General features: G+C 40.3%; 1 protein-coding gene across 3 annotated transcripts in view; it reads left to right on the top strand.

The window, feature by feature from the left end:
- VPS8 (VPS8 subunit of CORVET complex) overlaps window positions 1-20,743 on the top strand; it is a 239,556-nt gene that overhangs the window by 11,900 nt on the left and 206,913 nt on the right. For all 3 annotated transcript variants that reach the window (XM_041002876.1, XM_041002875.1, XM_041002877.1), the window contains exons 4-7: window positions 9,741-9,871; window positions 12,235-12,328; window positions 16,497-16,529; window positions 17,477-17,531. In XM_041002876.1, coding sequence (XP_040858810.1) covers window positions 9,741-9,871; window positions 12,235-12,328; window positions 16,497-16,529; window positions 17,477-17,531 — 313 coding nt within the window. The remainder of the gene's footprint in view (window positions 1-9,740; window positions 9,872-12,234; window positions 12,329-16,496; window positions 16,530-17,476; window positions 17,532-20,743) is intronic.

Here is a 20,743-nt window from a genome sequence, read left to right on the forward strand (position 1 = left end):
TTCTGCTAGCAATATTTAAGTAGCTCATCCTCTGATGCGAAGCATCATATTAATACTTTTTACAGCAGTGAGCTTTATTAATCTATGTGGAGGAAACAAAATAGTTTATCCCATGAATGCCATCGCTGTTAAGAAGTTTTGAAATGGTGTGATCTTTTTTTGAGTCAGGAGGCTTTGTCCAGGAATTCTGTGGGAGTGCATGGTTGATGAAATGTGCATTTTTAGATACCTTACATCTGCTGGCATCTCTTCAACTCAGTCTTCTTAGTCCTTTAAAGATGTGTTGAAGACCTGCTTTTGGAGGTTTCAGCTTCTAATTGGAGAAAGATTTCTTTTATGTGTAAATCTGTTTCAGATCTACGGTTTTGTTTTACCTAGACTGTTGGGATTGTAGGCAGTACTTTCTAGGATGCCAACTCCTATCTCCGTGGGTTGCATTGTTTTTTTGTGTGGCTTTCATTTCCATTTTTTTTTTAATATCTGTTTGATGTTGCTATTACTTTGAATGTACTTTTGACTTATGGTAAGGCTTAAGGATTTTTAGATTTGACAAAGAATGCTTTGTCTTTGAAAGAATATCCTGTTACAGCAAAATACCCTTTATTGATTACAGTTACATTTCATTCTATATTTGATATAGAGGAAATCTTCTATTTAGCAATGAGGAGATTGGTTTTAGTCGGTTTTGTTAATTTGCTCTTAATCACTTCCTCCTCTTAATTACCATACTTTAATTACATACTTTTTTTTAAAAAGATTTATTTATTTATTGGAAAGTCAGATATACAGAGAGGATGAGAGACAGAGAGGAAGATCTTCCATCCACTGATTCACTCCCCAAGTGAGCACAACGGCCGGTACTGTGCCGATCCGAAGCCAGGATCCAGGAACTTCTTCCTGGTATCCCACACAGGTGCAGGGTCCCAAAGCTTTGGGCCATCCTCGACTGCTTTCCCAGGCTACATGCAGGGAGCTGGATGGGAAGTGGAGCTGCTGGGATTAGAACCGGTGCCCATATGGGATCCTGGCGCATTCAAGGCGAGGACTTTAGCCACTAGGCCACGCCACCAGCCCCTAATTGCATACTTTTAAATTAATCCTACTTTTAGTTACTATTTGAAATAAATAATTTGTTTACATTTTAAAATATTTGTAGATTTATAATTTTAGCAAATAATGCTCAGATGAATGAGATTGTAGTTCATGATGAAAAAAAAAAGCTGACTTTGCACAGCTTTCTAATCTGTAAGTAAGAGTTTGTCAGTCATTAGCGGTTTACTGAGAAGAGAGTACTATTATTATGTTCAGTTGTAATTTGGACACCTAGCGAATTTAGGTCATGGATTATAAAGAGTTATGGATTCTTTGCTTTGAGAGAGATAAGACTGGTCTTGGCTGGCCTCTCACCTGTAGAAAGCTGTGCAGCAAAAGACATGTTTCTCTTTTCTAAGTTTTATTTATTTTTTATTGGAAAGGCAGATTTACAGAGAGAAAGAGCGTTGGAGAGAAAGATCTTTCATCTGCTGGTTCACTCCCCAAGTAGCTGCAATGGCCAGAGCTAAGCTGATCCAAAGCTAGGAGTCAGGAACTTCTTCCAGGTCTCCCACTTGGATGCAGGGTCTCAAGGCTTTGGTCCATTCTCTACTGCTTTCCCACATCACAAGCAGGGAGCGGGATGGGAAGTGGAGCAGCTAGGGCAAAAACCAGCACCCATATGGGATCCCAGAGCATGCATGGCAAGGATTTAGCCACTAGGATATCACAATGGACCCAAGAAAATTATTTTTTAAAAGGTTTATTTATTTATAAGATTAAGAGAGGAAGAGAGAAGTGATTCACTCCACGAGTGGCCACATTGGCCATGGCTAAGGAAGGCTGAAGCCAGCAGTCAGTGGCTTCATCTGGGTTTCCCACATGGATACAGAGGCCCAAGGATGTGGGCCATTGTCCACTGCTTTCCCAGGCACATTAGCAGGGAACAGGATCTGAAATGGAGTATTTGGAACACAAACTAGTGCTGATAGGGGATGCTGGCATCACAGGTAGTGGCTGTATTCACTATGCCACAATGCCATCCCCTAGAAAATGATTTTTAAAATTTGAAAATAGCAGAGAGTGTAAACAGGCTCCTGCTTCAGCATATGTGAAGGTATACATTTTATAATGCTCATTAAGATCAGCATGATTGGGCTGGTGTTATGATATAGCAGGTTAAGCTGACTCCTGAGACACTAACATCCCATATAGGTGGCTGTTTGAGCCTGCACTGTTCCAATATGATCTAGCTCCCTGGTAAGACATGCCCTGGAAATGCAGTAGAAAATGGGCCAAGTCCTGGGGAACCTGCACTCATGTGGGAGATCTGGTGCAAGCTCCTGGCTCCTGGGCTTTGGCCCAGCCAGAGTGGCTGTTGTAGTCATGGGAGGAGTGAAGCAGCAAATGAAAGGTCTCTCTCTTGTGCTCCCTCTTCTCTCTCTCCCTATATGTATGTTTATCTCCTTCTCTGTGGAATTCTTTCAAATACATAAATAACTTTTCAAAGATTTATTTATTTTGTTGGAAAGTCAGATTTATACAGAGAAGGAGAGACAGAGAGGAAGATCCTCTGTTTGCTGGTTCATTCCCCAAGGAGCCATAACGGCTGGAGCTGAGCCAATCCGAAGCCAGGAGGCTAGAGCTTCTTCGGGTCCCCCACATGGATGCAGGGTCCCAAAGCTTTGGGCCATCCTTGACTGCTTTCCCAGGCCACAAGCAGGGAGCTGGATGGGAAGCCAGGCCCCTGGGATTAGAACTGGTGCCCATATGGGAGTCCAGTGCATGCCAGGTGAAAACTTTAGACACTAGACTATTGTGCTGGGCCCAATAATTTTTCTCTAAGGATCAGCCTGAAGGGAATGAGAGAAGAAATAGATGTCAGGGTGACTGAGACATGTTCAGTCTCAGAGTTTAGGGCATGAAATAACGTTACTAGGCCTTACCGTCCTTTGAAATTGCTGTCTGTGAAGTTTCTTATTTTGAAATTTCTTTTTCTACCAGTATTTTTTCTCTCATTCCCTTAAACCTGTCCTTTTGGTGTCGATCCTGTATTGGCACTGATCAATGTGTTGGCTGCTCCACTTCCAGTTCAGCTTCCTTTCAGTGGCCTAGGAAAGCAGCAGAAGATGGCCGGAGTGCTTGGGCCTCTACTCCCCTTGTGGAAGACCCAGGTAAAGCTCCTGCTCCTGGCTGCAACTTGACACAGCCCTGGCTGTTAACAACCGTCTGGAGAATGAACTACAAGATGGAAGATATCTTTCTCTCCCACCCCTCTCTGTAACTCTGGCTTTCAAATTAAAAAAAAAAAAATCAAGCTTAAAAAAACACCAACAAGTATCCCTGTCTTTTTACCTCATAAAGACATTGTCTCAGTTGTTCCTGGTTTCAGTCTCTGAGAGTAGTCCTGGGTTTATTTCAGTCCTACCATTAAAGCCAGAGAATTCTTTTGAACTCTTTCTTGAATATAAAACATACTTGCAGAAAGGTGCCTGGGTCTTAACTATACCGTGTGGTGAATTTTCGCAAGTAGAAAACCTGTGCCACCATAATTCAGAATTGAAAACAATATTAGCACCTCATATGTCTGCTTGTGCCCCTTTACTGCCCAACCTCACGGCAATTACTAGCCTAACTTCAACCAGCATTATATAAACTTCAGCCTACTCTGAAGTTTATATAAATGGGATTATACCACATATACTTTTGTGTGTCTGACTTATTCCCTTGAATATTCCATTTTTAGCTTTATTTGTAGTTTTGTAATTCATCATTCATTCCTTTTGCTGCATGAACTTCTTTATGAATATGTAATTATTGATTCATTCTATTGATAGGTATTTATATAGTTTCTAGCTTATGGCTTGTGTAAAGAGTGCTGTTATGAATGTTTTTGTATCTTTTGGTAATTACGAACACATACACAAATATACACACACACACACATATATATATATCTTTTTTTAAAGATTTTTTTTAATTGGAAAGTCATATACAGAGAGAAGGAGAGACAGAGAGGAAGATCTTCCGTCCAATGGTTCACTCCCCAAGCAGCCGCAATAGCTGGAGCTGAGCCAATCTGAAGCCAGGAACCTTAATCCTCTTTTGAGTGTTCCTTGCAGGTGCAGGATCCCAAGGCTTTGGGCCATCCTCAGCTGCTTTCCCAGGCCACAGGCAGGGAGCTGGATGGGAAGCCAGGCTGCTAGGATTAGAATCAGTGTCCATATGGGATCCCAGCATGTGCAAGGTGAGGACTTTAGCTGGTTGGCTACAATGCCAGGCCCAACAATCTGTATTTCTTTCGGGCATATATCTAGGAGTAGAATTGGTGGCTTATTATGTGTAACAAATCATATTCGACTTTAGTAAATACTACCACAGTTTTTCAAATTGGTTGTCTTGATACATATATCTAGCATCACTATATGGATTTTAAAGGAGAGTTCTGTGTATTTATTATATTGCTGTCAACTTGTGAGTTTTTCTGCCCTTCATACTTTGGCCTCCTGTTCTCACAGGTGTGTAGTGGCATCATATCACAGTTGTGACTGACTTTGTCTTAAGGTTGCTGATGTTGAGAACTTTGATATATGTTTTTGCTATTTGGATATTTTTCTGTGAATTACATCTTCATTTCTTTAACCCCATTCATTTATTTTTACTTTAAAAAATTATTTATATAGTTGGGAGGGATTGCATGACCATGTGGGTGTCAGATTGGGGTAAGGAAGGTTGAGGTATGGTGAAAGGTGGGTGGGATAAGTGTTTCAGTGTTTTTCTTCTGTATCTGTGGTGGGGTAGGTAGGAAAAAATGGCGCTCTTTACAGTCAAGCTACATCAGCACCCGGGGATGGGATGGTCGTTTTTTTGTTTGTTTGTTTGTTTTAAAGATTTATTTATTTATTGGAAAATCAGATATACAGAGAGGAGGAGAGACAGAGAGGAAGATCCTCCGTCCAATGATTCACTCCCCAAGTGAGCACAACAGCCGATGCTATGCCGATCCAAAGCCAGGTTTCAGGAACTTCTGTCTCCCACACGAGTGCAGGAGTCCCTCGACTGCTTTCCCAGGCCACAAGCAGGGAGCTGGATGGAAAGTGGAGCTGCCGGGACCAGAACCGGTGCCCATATGGGATCCCGGCATGTTCAAGGCGAGAACTTTAGCCGCTAGGCCATGCTGCCGGGCCCGGGATGGTCGTTTGATGGTGTCTTAAAGACTGCAGTGTGTGGAAGTATGTTCCAAAGATGTTACTTGAGTGGATTTGATAGTCTGAGATAATGTCAGTTGCTCCAGGGTTAAGAAAATCTTTTTAAGGTCTTTTGGTTGGCGACATGTACTTTTTAGTGCCTCCGCAGATTCAGCTTGTCTAGGACAGTTAGTTGTCTGTCCTGCTCCACTCTCTATGCTTTGACTAGGCACTAGATATCCTCTGCTGGCCTAGATGAGCTGGCTGCCGTGTGCTTTGTGTGCATCTGTGTGTGCTTTCCCACTGCATGGACGTCAGGAACCAAGGAGGCCCAGACCTAATTTGTGGTCAGGGTTTGAGTTAGCAGTCTTGTTGGGGAATGCTCCGAAAAACCTCACCTAGGAGGACTTCAGGCTTGATTCTTGTGGTGTGTGCCAGCTAGTACAGAGCCAGGTTTGATTTGTCACCTGCACCAGCAATGCATATACTGGTGATGCAGCTGCCTGGCCAGTCCCTGGCCCCCCCACCCTCCAGTTATATCTTTCATGTGAACTTTTGGGTGCTGTTGCCTAGCCCAGCCCAGCCCAGCCCAACCCGTCACAGGCCCTAACTTCACGCACACATGTGGGTGCTGCGGGCTAGTCAGAACGACCCTTAATAATCCCACCAGGCCTGTTCCAGCCCCGGTTTTTGTGTGTGCTGGCATGTGCTGTGGTCTTGCCTATTCTGTCCTATATCCTTCTCAGCTCTCATACACACATGTGGGTGTTGTGGTTTAGCTCAGAATGTCCCACCCCTAGACCTGGCCCGCATATATGCTGAAGGGCACTGCTATTTTGTCCAGCCTGGTCCACCCCCAGCCCTGGCTTCCATGCTGCTGCCTAGAAAGGGAGTGCCCACAGGTCCTCTACCAGCCCCACTCCCAGTCCTGGATCCTGCATTTGCCAAGGGGTACTGTGGTTCAGCCTGACATGACTTGCATAGCCCCATTAATTCAACTGAGTGTTTTTTCTTAAAAAGTGATTTATAGGAGTTCTTTATATATGTAATTCTTTTATTAAATATATTTATTGCTAGTATCTTCTTTCATTCTGTAAATAGTCTTTTCATTCTACTTAAACAGAAGTTCTTAAATATAGTTTTAACTTACTGTGTTTTTCTATTAGGTTAGTTTTTTTGTGTGTGTGTCTTATTTAACAAATTTTTTCCGGTTTCAAGTTCATGATGTTGTCATCACATTATAAAATTTTTATTGTATTGCCTTTCACGTTTAGATCTATAGTTCTTCTGGAATTTTATGTGTATGTGTATGAGCTAGCACCGTTTCCTGACAGCATACTTATCAGCGATTGCACCTTTGTTATAAATCAGGTGATTGTATTTGTGTGTGGTTCTGATTCCATTATTCTGTCTGTAGCTGCTCCAGTACCATACTATAATCATTGAACTTTTTGCTCAGTCTCTGCTGCTGGTAGTTTCAGATCTTCCGGCATTGTTTGTCTAGATTGCATTGCTTATTCTTGATCTTTTGCATTTTCACTTTATATCACACACATACACACACACAAGGTCAGCTGAAATTTGATAGGATTGCATAAATTCTACACATTTGTTTATGGAAAATTGATGTCTGTTGTGTAGCAGTAATTTTAAATTCAGTCTTGACAGCCTTACTCTGCTTTGCTTTTTCTTCACTTACCTGGTAAGCCTGGCTTAACTCAACTGATTTATCTTCTTTAATTATGTCCCCAGACCACTTAAGAAAATCAGATACTAAGTTTTGATTGATTGTTGCTTAAGACTCTAGTGCTACAGTTCTTATTTCTGTTAGTTCCTTTTCCCTTTGACTTCATCAATTGTTCTAATCTTTTATAGCTGCCTACATAAATTCTCCTTGCCAGTCCTAATCCTGTTCTTAGTTGATTTATATCTTCTGAGATATCTGAGAGCTAGTTATAACAACAGACACTTAGACCTCGTGAGAAGTGTTGATTCTGAAGGCACTTGTTTGGAGTCCTTAGCATATGTGATGCTTAAAGCGTTGAATATAGATACACTTGCTCAAAAACAAGGAAATACATGAAATAGGAGGAGAGAGAGGAGGGTTAAGAATATGACCCTGGGCCATGTGGCTCCACCCCATCACCCTACCAAGGACCCGGGCAGAACTCTCAGAATATGTACACATTGAGACTCTGGGTTGATATGTGGTGGTGGTTCCTCATCCCTGGGTACTGGGAGGTGTGGAAAGTCATGAGTGGTTTCCCTCTTTGTCTCTCTCCTTTCCCCAGAAACAATAAGAAGAAATAGCAAATTTGGAAGCAACGATTTCACCCAATTTTCCCTAAACCTTGGTCCTTCTCACCCTGATTAACCATGTAATCGTTATAAAAAACAAAATTTATATATTAAAAAAAATATAACCCTGGGGAACAAGAGTGATTAACAGTTGGACTGAGAAGCAAGATAACATGTTTGATGAAATGAGGCCACATAGGTTGGAGGAGAAACAGGAAAAAAGAGGCATGCTGGAAATCAAGGAAGAGGATATCAGCAGTGGTCAAGAGGGTCAGGGATGCATAGGAGACAATAGTATAAAACCTGAAAATAGGCCAGTGAATTTGGCTAAGACTTCAGCAAGGTCAATGGTCATGAATAGAGAAAGTGGAGATGATAAATACAGATGGCTCTCAGGAAGAGTGTGATGGGAAATTGTAAGAAAAAAGGTGCTGCCGTTGAGAGAAGGTGGAATTGGCATTTCTTTCTTAACATCTGTCGCTCAGAAGCAACCTCTGCAAAATCAAGCTCTTCCTACTGCCTTATCTGCTGTTTCGTTTCTTAACTGAGTACTTTTTTGCCTAATCAATCTGGAGACTTTGGAATATCCTTTGAATTCTTCTTACATTCCCCCAACGTAAATGATAACCGTGGACTTTAATGTTGTGTCAGGAATGTCTCTGCTGTTATTCCCTCTCTTCACCTCTTCTGTTGCATTGGTTTGCCTGAGTCTCCTCTTTCCTTGATGTTGCAATGACTTTCTCCTTGGTCCTTCATAATTGCCCTGCCTTCATCTCTTCCTCTACCCTCGTTATTCTTTATACTGCTTCATGTGTCTTAAACATGATTCCTATTATGTTACTCCACTTGTAAAAATGCTCAGGCATTCCCTTTGCTTACTACTTGTAATATCCTAATTCACTAAGAGAGTACCAGTTATGGGCCAGGTATTGTACTGGGCACCAGCAGTACCCTGGTCATTCAGGTTGACACAGGCCCTGCTGACATTTAGTGTAAAGGAACATAAGGCCTTTTACATTGTAGACCCCAACTTACTTTTCCAGGATGTTATCTCCAGTGTCTACTTGTAAGTTTCAGTCATTCTGGACAATTTTTTTTTCCTTTGGGTATAGTCTGTTTTATGAAATTACTGTGTTGGGTCTGCTGTTTTGGCCTAGTGGGTAAAGTCCTTGCCTTAAACGCACCGGGATCCCATATGGGCGCTGGTTCTAATCCCGGCAGCTCCACTTCCCATCCAGCTCCCTGCTTGTGGCCTGGGAAAACAGTCAAGAATGGCCCAAAGCTTTGGGACCCTGTACCTATGTGGGAGACCTGGAAGAGATTCCTGGTTCCCGGCTTCAGATTGGTGCAGCACCGGCTGTTGTGCTCACTTGGAGAGTGAATCATCGGGTGAAAGATCTTCCTCTCTGTCTCTCCTCCTCTCTGTATATCTGACTTTGTAATAAAAATAAATGAATCTTAAAAAAAAATTGCTGTGTTTACACATTTACAACCTAGAATGTCTTTCATCTGCTTCTTTGTCATAGTTTTCACAAACCATTTGCAGAATCTAGTGATACTTGTTTACTTCTAATTAACCCTAAGTTATTAGTTATCTAGAAAAACATCTATATATGTATTTGAATTTTAAGAATTATTCTGGGGGATCGCATGGTGGTGTAACAGGCTAATTCTCCTGCTGGCTCTGGCATCTCTTTTTTTGCTGGCTCATGTCCCGGCTGTTCTACTGCTAGATTGGTGTGGGAAAGCAGTGGGGCCTGGCCCTAGTACTTGTACCCCTGCACTCACGTGGGAGACCTGGCAGAAGCGCCTGGCTCCTGACTTCAGATCAGCTCAGCTCCAGCCATTGCGGCCATCTGGGGAGTGAGCCAGCAGATGGAAGATCTGTTTCTGTTCCTTTCTCTCAGTAGCCCTGACTTTCCAAAAAAAAAAAATTAATAAATCTTTATAAAAAAAAATTATGTAGCCAATAGTCTGTGCAACTGCTCATGCTTCATCCTGTACCAACTAGGAAATTTGGGGAGGGAAATCTTTGTAAAAAGGGGTATGTGTCTAGAGTTGAAATTTAATTTTATATTTGCCTGGTCAGTAAGAATACACAGAATAGAGTAAAAAGCAGATATATGCACTTGAGTTTTTTGGAGAAACCCATTATCACCTACCTGACTTGTCTCATAGAGTATTTGAAATTTGGATTTATTGATTTCTTTTCTTCCAACTTAGACTGATGATGAAGATGAGTCCTTTGTTCTTGAGGATCCTACATTGTTAAACATCGATGCTATCGATTCTCACTCTTATGATACTTCATCTGTGGCAAGCTCTGATAGCGGTGACAGGACCAACTTAAAAAGGTAGGTATCTTATAGTGTGGGTTTTCAGTACAGCTGTTAGGGTGCTGCTTGGGAATGCTTGGGTTTGAGTCCCATTTCTAATTCTAGCTTTCTTCTTATGTGTGCTCTAGGAAGTAACAGAAGGTGGCTCAAGTACTTGGGTCCCTGCCACCCATGTGAAAGACCTGAGTTGAGTTCTTGGTTTCCTGGCTTCATCCTAGCCCAATTCTAATTGCATGTATTTGGGGAGTAAACCAAAAGATGAAAGATACTGATTTTTCTCTCTCATCTGTATACCTTCTAAATAAATAAATAGAGATATTCATGTAAATTACACTTGTGTATGGTTGCAATATTTGATCTCTAAAATGTAAATATCTCTGCATAGTACAACATGGTCTATTGAAGCCTTGCTTGAGAAGTAGAAAATCCACTTGTCTGGAAAAAATGTGCTTCCTTGATCCTAGTGATTTTGACACTGTTTTGAGGGAGAAGTGTAAAGTTAGATCCCATGAATGCTGTCTTCTGGATCCTCAATAAGAATCTGTGCTGCTAGTCAGGGACTCACAGTCACAGTGGAGCCTGGGAGGAATAGGAATCAAACCCAGCACAGTGTGTGTGGTGCTGACATGGAGCTTGCTTTAACTCAGCACCCTCTTGTTTCTTGCGCTCCTTGCCCAAGGTCAGCTCCTGCATTCCTTCATTCGCTTGGAGTGGGTTCAGAGGAGAATCACAAAGATGATTAAAGATTTGGGAAAAAGACTTCTAACCCTAAATAACTTCAATTTTGGCTGCTTTTCACCTTCCAAATTCTTGGAGAGAACATGAAAAGAAAAGAGAAATGGAGGAACCATAGTATAAGTACTTTATTGAATTCATGTGTTAACTTTCACATTGATAAAGTTATCTATGTATTGTTCCTCTTAAATCTGGCCTGAATCAGTGCTGTCTTCTTTAGATTGCCATCTCTTGTGTGACGGGCCGTCACTGCCATGTTAAGTTACTCCACACTGTCTCCTGTAAATAGATAACTTAAATGTTTCTGACGATCTGGTTGCCACTTGCCTAAAAGTTACGATGTTATCTTGTTGGCTACTTAATATAGCCAGAATTTCTTTTTGTGACATCTTTTTGTGAATTCTGCTTACCACTTTGACCTAGTATCTCAGTCCTAGCCCAGGCTTTTTATGTACTCTTTTGTAGACCCACTGTGCACCTTTACATCTCTGGTTTATTTACTTGTACTTTTTGCCTGACAGACTTCCATCAAAGCCTAATGAGGATGTCATTTATCTAGCCAGTCCTGACATCCTCCAAATAAGCAAGATTGAACACTTTTACATTTGCATATGTATCTCTGCCCTCCTCATGTGTAAACATCTATGTACACACGTGTTTATGTTATGCTTTATTCCTATTTTTTAGTTTGACAGTTGTCCTTTCATGATTACTTTAATGCTCTTCTTCCTCTTTTTTTCTAAAGGTCTATTTTATTTTTATTACAAAGTCAGAAATACAGAGAGGAGGGGAGACAGAGAGGAAGATCTTCCGTCCTATGGTTCACTCTCCAAGTGAGCGCAACGGCTGATGCTATGCCAATCTGAAGCCAGGAGCCAGGAATCTCTTCCAGGTCTCCCACTTGGATGCAGGGTCCCAAGGTTTTGGGCCATTCTTGCCTGCTTTCCCAGGCCACAAGCAGGGAGCTGGATGGGAAGTGGAGTTGCCAGGATTAGAACTGGCGCCCATATAGGATCCTGGGAGGCACATTCAAGGTGAGGACTTTAGCCACTAGGCCATGCTGTTAGGCCACGCCACCGGGCCCACTTTTATGCTCTTCTAGCCAGGCTCTGAATTCCTTGGCAGTGGGAACTCTGACTTCCTTATTTTTGTATCCTCAGAACATATTTATGTCTACTGAGTCAGTGTTCAATAATGTTTTGTAAAAGTTTAAAAATTACTTTGTGAGTGATGATTAGAGTGTATAGATGAAAGCATTGGAAGGAGCAGCAGAGTGAGAAATGAGTGGGGGACTGAGAAGTTGATTTGAGGAATAAGAAGGAGGTCAAGGACAGCAAGGGGACCTAGGGAGGAGGAGTGGTTTGTAGAGAACAGTGGAACCCGTGGCTGTTTTACTGAAGGTAGACCGGGAATAGTTTACCTCGGTGAGAAAAGTGCTGCCATGAGCTTCAAGTTGGGTTTAGTACCACATCTTCATGTAGGAGTCTTAGATTCTTTACACCTATTTTAATACACAACCAACTAATTAGATATAGTGTCAGTTTCTGCTTTCCTTGAATCTATAGGCTTTCTTCTTTGAAAACGTTGGAACCCTGCCTTTTAGAATTTTTAAAATCTGTTTTTAAACATTTTCCTCCTTTTTTTAGGAAGAAAAAATTACCTGATTCTTTTTCACTCCATGGATCAGTTATGCGACATTCCCTTTTGAAGGGAATTTCTGCCCAGATAGTGTCTGCAGCTGTAAGTATTTTATTTTTTTCCCCCAGCTTCATAACCTGCAATGGCATAATGAAGTAGGAATGAGCATAAAACAAAGCACAGCTCTTCTCTTGGCCCAAGGCTTAAGAAAAATAGAATCTGGCTTTCATGGTTTTTGTGTGATTATTTTTGACTCATAAGAAAGACATGGCTACACATCTTGACATAGAAATTAGTGCAGCCATGAAAATAAAGGTCTGCTCAGAGTCTCCGGTGTGCCTAAATGAAATATGGCAGCAAGCCTAAAAGAAACACTATCTGTTTTTTCTTTAAATTCCTTTTCATTTGGTTGCCATCTTGTATATTTTGAGGTAAAGTGCTTGTTGCTTTGTGTTTTCATATGGAGGATGAAATGATTTTCCTGCAATTTATAAAAGTCTTTTCATGTACCTTTATTTCATTTACTCACACACCTTGGAAGTCGGTAATGCCATATTTTATTTTATAAATGAGATAAGTTCAGAGAGGTGATCTGAGTTTGTCTCACTCACATCATTCTGTTTAAAGAAGTAGCAGACGATTTATTCAAGCTTGGGTTTTTTGCTCCAAATCTATTGCCCCTTGGTTGTGAAATGAAGGTATTATTGGTGAGTACTTCTGGTAAATAACAATTGGAATAAAATATCTGTCCCTTTTTGAAGATGAGTGCGAGCACTAGATCAATCTAAAAATATTTAATAGTCCTCTAGAACACTGATTAAACTTTTTCCTTGACTTTTAAAAATATTTATTTATATTTATCACAAAGGCAGATTTTACAGAGAAGAGAGGCAGAGAAAGAGAGAGATAGAGACAGAAATCTTCTCCCTGCTGATTTATTTCCAAATGACTGTGATGGCTGGAGGGGAGATGAGCTGATGCAAAACCAGGAGCCAGGAGCTTCTTCTGGGACTCCCATGAGGGTGCAGGGTCCCAAGAACTTGGGCCATTTTCCACTGATTTCCCAGGCTACGAGCAGGGAGCTGGATGAGAAGTGGAGCATCCAGGACATGAACCAGAGCCACTGTGGGATACTGGTGCTAGCAGGTAGAGGATTAGCCATTTGAGCCATTGTGCCGGTTCCTTTTATAGTCTTTTAATTCTAGTTTTCTGAATTCAGTGTATAGTAGTAATTGCAATAGTAATAATGACAGATTCATACTTCACAGATTTTGATATGTTTTTATGTCCTTTTCATGGACTTTAATTGGTATTTTCCATACTCAATTTGGACAAAAGGAAAAGTTTTGCTTTTCTAAAAGAGCAAGAAATTGATACAGCAGTGGCATCGTGACACCACAATTGCATTGCAGCTTTCAAGTTTATCCAAGAAAGCTCTTATTGCAGATACCAAAGGGAAAAGCCACTATGGACAACTGGTGTGTCCTGACCCAGCTCATATATCATGAAGTCAATTTAAATAGAAAGATGGTCAAGCAATGGAGGAAACCCGGGCAATTGTCTCTCCTCTTTTAGGTGGAGAGTAACTCATATTTGTTAGAATGAGAACCACCTGTTGAGGATTATATTTCCATGACGTTTTCTGAATTTAATCCTTATGTAGGTGATGAAATTCATTCCTTTCAAAATCAAGATGAACCAGAACAGTCATTTGACCCACCTGTGCAGTTTTAAAAATATTTTGAATAATGGAGACTGAACTAAAACTCAGACGCTGAGCAATGATTAGATAAATCTGTTATTTAAAAGGGTTTCTCCTCCCTCATGCCGAGGAGGGGGAAATTCTAATAAATCCCAGAGTGTTTGCATTCTGTTCTTATTTCATTGCTATGGCTGAGCTCCTTTGGTATGTTAAAATGAAAACTGCTTTTCCTGTGACAGTCATCATATGGTGCCTTCCTAATTTTGGATTACCAGCTCAATTTAAGTTGCATGCTTCTCTGTGATGGTTGGTTTATTAACATGTAAAGCTAGGTACATTTTTGGATATTTCTCCTGAGCAGTTGCTCACTGCAGCCTTCAGCCACGTGACTAAACCCTGTCACTGCGGGCCCGCTGAGAACCTTGATCCTTATGGCGTGGAGGCCGTGAATGGAAACACTTGGGAGAGATGAAATTTTTGGAGCTGTGAACCACATTGCTTCATTTTAGAATCCTTTTCAAAGTAATATGACATGTGACTACATTCAGAATTAATCTGAACTAATTTTTTAAGCATCTTTATCATTTTAATATTCAATCTTAAGATACTAGGGGTGTCTTAGCACCATGTTTTTGTTTGTTTGTTTGTTTCAGAATGTACCCAATACGTAAGAATCCCTTGGGGAGCTTGTTAAAATACAAATTCTTTTTTTTTTTTTAAAGATTTATTTATTGGAAAGTCAGATATACAGAGAGGAGGAGTCACAGAGAGGAAGATCTTCCGTCCTATGGTTCACTCCCCAAGTGAGCGCAACGGCCAATGCTATGCCAATCTGAAGCCAGGAGCCAGGAACTTCTTCCTGGTATCCCACATGGGTGCAGGGTCCCAAAGGTTTGGGCCATCCTTGACTTCTTTCCCAGGCCACAAGCAGGGAGCTGGGTGGGAAGTGGAGCTGCTGGGATTAGAACTGGCACTCATATGGGATCCCGGTGCGTTCAAGGCGAGGACTTTAGCTGCTAGGCCATGCCGCCAGGCCCAAAATATAAATTCTTGGGGTTGACTACAGACCTACTGAATTGGTATCTTTAGTAGGGTAGGGTAGGGATTTGCACTTTAACAGGCATCCTGGCTTTTGAGAAGCTCTACCCGAAGATCCTGCAACACCAGTAATAAAAGTGTGTTATCTCTAAAATACTTCCCACATCTGTGCATTTTTAGCTTTTGAAGTCAGGTGACTTCTGATTTTAGTATTCTGGTTTATTTTGGATATAGTTTATGTTCTTCATCTGGTGCCTCATTCTTCTTTTTCCCTGTCCAGGACGCAAATCAACTATTAACCAGATACTTACTGTGTGCTGCTTAACTGTCAAGCATTGTGTTAGGCATGCTTGCCAAGCAGGCATGCACACACGCAAAGTTGAGCATGCACTGTTGCCCAGAATGGTGGATATATAATGGCTGTCTTGCTCATTGTTCTTTCATGTTCTCTGTACACTGCAGTATAACTTTGTTACTTGCTCGGAAACACTGCAAAGTTGGCTAAATAGACCCTGGCTACTGAGCAGTTATAATAGTGGACCACACTGACAGGGTCAAAGAAAAGAAAATGTGTGGGAGTGATGTATAGGCCTGCTGGAAGTTCAGAATTTGAGACATTGCTGAGTAACCGTGGGCAGGCCGGATAAGTGCTTTGAGATTTCTGCTTTATTGATCTGGAAAATCTGATCTTGCCTGTCTTATCTTCCCAGGTTTGAGAATCAGATAGTGTGATACAGGGGGAAACTTCAAAAAGTTAATGGAAAAGTAGAATTAAAAGATGAATAATTTTATTTTGATGCGAAAGAAATTCTAAATCCATGTTTACTAGGAAGAAGTCTTCAAAAAGTTCATAGAAAAGAGTATTATGAGAAGGTTACACATGAATCTCAAAATATTTTGCACCAAAGTAAACATGCATTTAATTCTGTTTTCTCTAATGTTTATGAAGTACTCTGTATTCTTTGCTACCACGGTCCTGTATCACTACAAGCTCTTACTATTGTTTAAGGCTATTTAAGCATTAAGTAAATTCTCTTACATTGGCTTAGTATGCCCTGCTGGGGTTTTATCTAAAAGTTATTGGATAATCTGCCATATAAGAAGCTCCTGGTTAGCAGTGGGATATCTTTAGCACATGCTTCCCTTTCTTCAAAGCTTGGCGTGTACCTACCACTTAGTGGTACCTACCATTATGGCCACTTAGTTCATATGGTTTATTCACATTTTAGCGAGTGGAACCTCTTTCCTATCTTGTTTCCTTTTACATTTCCATTTATAATCAGTACCCTTTCTGAAGCATCTGTTGCAGTTACTAAAATTAAATGATTCACTTTCATGCTGTTTGTATTTTGTTGATATTGTACAGCTTTTGTAATTTCTCTTAGTTGGAGGCAAAAGAGAAAATTCAGCCTCTTGTCTGAGTTGATTTGGATCAAAGTATGTGTAAAGAGAGACTCTTATTCTACTTTATTTTAAAATGATACTATGTTTTCCAATTCTCTCTCCCCTCCCCCCTTAAATTTCATTTAGGACAAAGTAGATGCTGGCTTGCCTACAGCAATTGTAAGTATATTTTAACCTGTTAGAGGTAGGTTTTTTATTTGATTGGTGTGTCTTAGATTTATTTTTATAATGTTCAAAATTACCATGCATATTATGAGAATAAATTCATGAGTAATTTTATTGCCAGTAATCAACCTTAAAATTTGTCCATGTTGAGCATTTTCTTTTTAAATTGTTTCTCTTTGGGCTTTTGTTGGGGAAAAAGATGATGGAATCATGATTAGCCTTTTCTGGGTTGATTTGTATGTGGTACCATCCTGCTTGAGTAAATGTGCTCCTTCTGTGAGTTGGCCTTCCTTCTGTTACAGGGGATGGGAAACGGCATTCAGTGAAATCACTTTGTGGTAAATAGTACATTGAGCAGTTCTGCAGTCCACTGCCAAGCCTGCCAAGTAGTAAATCTGTGGTGTGATTGTAGAGAAGGGGGAGGGGGATATTGAAAGCACACTAATACTTGCTTTTCTCTTTCTCCAGCTGCCTCCTGTAGCTTTCTTATTAGTCAGTCATTTGGCGAGGAAATGGGCTGAGTTTTGAGCATTTCTGGTGCCTGTTGACTCCTGTGGAAAAACTGGAGAAGAGCATTCTCTTCCCCACATCTTGTTGGAGGCTCTTAGTTGGGTACAATGAATGCCTTTACTTTCTCTGGACCTTTTTTTTTTTTTTTTAAAGAGTTGCTTTAGAGGAAGCTGAGTGGCATGTTTTGTGCCTATAATGTTGAACATATGATATTTTGATAGTGTTTGCCTTCCAGTAAATTTGAGGGATTCTCAGAAATAAAATGTCCTGAGTTTCATTTCCCGTTTTGCCTCCTAGATGAAACTCTCTGTAGTTATAATAGTTGGTATGTCATCTGGTGCAGAGAGGAAGGGAGGCCAACAAATTCAACTATGATTATTTCAAGATCTTTGATGTAATATCTGAAAATATCATCTTCCCTTTTGTTTCAGGCAGTGTCCAGTCTCATAGCAGTGGGAACATCTCATGGACTGGCTTTAGTATTTGGTAAATTTTCTAATTATTTTCTTACTTTCAGATGGTAGGTTTTAGAATGTTCTTTAATCACATTGTACACAGTGAACTTTATTTTCCTGAATAAAGTCAGAAAGACTTGAGAAGTAGCAGACAGTATATTTATAGTTAAAAATTACTTGGCTCCCAGCTTCTTTTTGCTACTCACTGAAAGTTTATTTTCTTCCTTACAAATTTATAAGCCATCATGTGTACTAACTTCCTGCAGATGTAGACAAAAAAGAGTAAAGTTGAACATTGGGTAGTCATCCTGCCTGGTGCTGTTGGTGGTGGGGGTGGTAGTAGATGGTGTGGTGGCGATTGTAGGTGGGGTGTTGTGATGGGTGGGGTGGGGTGGATTGTAGTGGTGCTGGATGGGGTGGTGGTAAATGAGGTGATGTGGTTGTGCTGGGTGGGGTGGTGGCGGGGGTGGTGGTGGTAGTGGTGGTTTAGGGTTCTAAGTCACATCCCAGCACTGGGTAATCTAAATGAGCTTTAGGAAAAGGGTTCTCTGAGTGTTCTCTGTAATAATCAGGACCACTGAATGACAGGATGCTCCTTTTTCGTTTCTATTGTAAGCCCTCCCGCACTGAGAATTTTTTAGCCCGCAGTCCCATTATTTTCTTGGCTGAGAAAGAGAATTTAACAGGTTTTTATTTGTATTATTTGTATAATAGAGGTATTTTCTCATTTTTTTTCTTATGTGAAACTAACTGGTTTCTTTAATCCTTTTCAGTATATGAGCCGAGTATTTTGTTCTTCTTCTTCTTTTTTTTTTTCCACTTAAAAGCGCTAGGCAATGACTGTGCCAGCATCTGTGTTCTCTTCTGGATCTTAATACTTGAGCAATTCAATTCCTGACTGTAATATGCAGAATACTTTGGAAGGATTGCTTGACCAGCTTAATGGCAGAACCCTAATTCTCTCTGGAGCCTTGCATCTTCATTTACCTTATGAGTGGATAACCGATTTTCATTGTTTTTGGATTATTTGAATTCATACTTATGGGTTTTCTATTATGCTGAAAGCTTTACTTATCCTGTATTTGTAACACCTAATCTTTTTAAAGGCTATTGATTTAAAGTAATAGAGATTTCTTATTTGGAGACCAGAATAATAACAAAGATTAATAGTGCTAGAAGAACTTAGAATTGATACTTTAAATAATACTTTTTTTTCTTACTTTAGATATATATTCATAGTAGAAAATTTAGAATATACACATGAGCAAAAAGTCAGAGATATCAAATATGAATTTATATCATATCATCTGTCCAGGAATAATCCCTAACATTTCTGTGCAACCTTTTAATCTTTTTTCTGTAGTATATACATCCCCAATGGGATCATGTTAACTTGCAGTCTATTCATTGTAATAACCATTATTCCAAATGGTTAACTTACATTTGTTTGTAACACATTTATTTGTTTTTTAAAAAAGTTTTTTTTCTCCTAAAGAGTTATTGCATTTATTTAAAAGTAGAGCAGAATAGAGAGAGGAAGAAGTAGAAAGGAGATGTTCCATCCTCTGTTTTCTTCCCCAAATGGCTGCAACATCCCAGGCCAGGCCAAAGTCAAGTGCCTCAAATTCCATCCAAGTCTATTACATGTGAGTGGTACTTACTTGGACCATCTTCTACTGCTTTCCCAGGCATAATAGCAGGGAGCTGGATTGGAAACAGAGCAACCAAAACTCAAAGCAGTGCTCCAACATAGGATGCTAATATTGTAGACAATTACAGGCATATGCCTTAATCCACTGTGTTGTTGGCCCCCATCATTTATTTATTTTAAAGATTTATTTATTTATTTTTATTACAAAGTCAGATATACAGAGAGGGGAAGAGACAGAGAGGAAGATCTTCCGTCCGATGATTCACTCCCCAAGTGACTGCCACGGCCGGAGCTGTGCCGATCCGAAGCTGGGAACTGGAACCTCTTCTGGGTCCCCCACACTGGTGCGGGGTCCCGAAGCTTTAGGCCATCCTCAACTGCTTTCCCAGGTCACAAGCAGGGAGCTGGATGGGAAGTGGAGCTGCCAGGATAGAACCGGCACTCACATGGGATCCCGGCGCGTTCAAGGCGAGGACTTTAGCCACTAGGCCACGCTGCCACCAGGCCCTCCCATCGTTTATTTTTAATAACAGTCTTTTAAATGGATTTGCCATAATCTACTTAACCATTTTCTACTGTAAGATATTCAGATTGTTTCTAAAGAAGGAATATTATAAACAAATGTCTTTGTTACTATGTTTGTGTATGTGATTATTTACTTCAGACAGATTCTTGAGTGTGGAATTGCTAGGATCAGGACAAGAATGTTAATTACCTGTGCTGTACATCATCTCATTATCTGACGCCTTGTTCTCCTGCAGGACATGTTTGGTATCACACTGATAGTTTTGGCAAATCACCTAAGTGCATATATGAGGTGATGGCGCAGAGTTGAGGAATACTGGATCCTAAGTCAGTGTGGTTCCGTAATCTTGAGCAATGCTGTCCTACAGAAAAGGAGATAAATTCCAGGAAATGAAGAACAGAATATGGAAGCCCTAAAGTGAAAGAAGGCAGAACATGATGTGTATGTTTATCTGCTGGCAGAGTACATATTGATTGGCTGTTCCCACTTAACCTGCCAGTGTTTATTTCCTTCAACTCTTTTGACTTTAACATCCCTTCCTTATCAAGAGGTTACAAGAAGTGTAACTGTTTATAATCAAATCCATGTAAGTTTACTGCAAACAAATTAAAGTGAATCCTTTAAAAAAACAAGCTGACAGAGAAGACTACATTGTTTTTTGATGCTGCCTTCTTAATTTCCTTGGACCTGATTTTCTGATTTTTTAAAGACTTCACAGCAGCTTGCTATAGATAAGAATTTGAGTTACAGACTCATGAAAAAACAAAGTATGCCAAAGTGAACATTTTGAGAAAAAATAATAATAGTCTGGTTGGGCTTAGGGTTTTGATAGAGCAATCAGTAAATTTTACTCATTTTTAGGAAGCAAATTTTTGGATAATGTGTTTTAACAAATGAATTAAATATGCTAAAACTCAAACACAAATGGCAGATTACTAGCTGAAGTGTCTAGATTTGCATTAGATCTAGTCTCTTTTAGACTTTGTTAATCACAGGAAAAAGTATAACAGGAATAACTGTATTTGTTTAAGTACCAGTGGGTCCTCTTTGAAATAGAGGCCCAGTT

Source organism: Ochotona curzoniae, unplaced genomic scaffold (genome assembly GCF_017591425.1).
Source record: "Ochotona curzoniae isolate NIBS_2020 unplaced genomic scaffold, NIBS_Ocur_1.0 scaffold_2587, whole genome shotgun sequence".
Classification (NCBI taxonomy): domain Eukaryota; kingdom Metazoa; phylum Chordata; class Mammalia; order Lagomorpha; family Ochotonidae; genus Ochotona; species Ochotona curzoniae.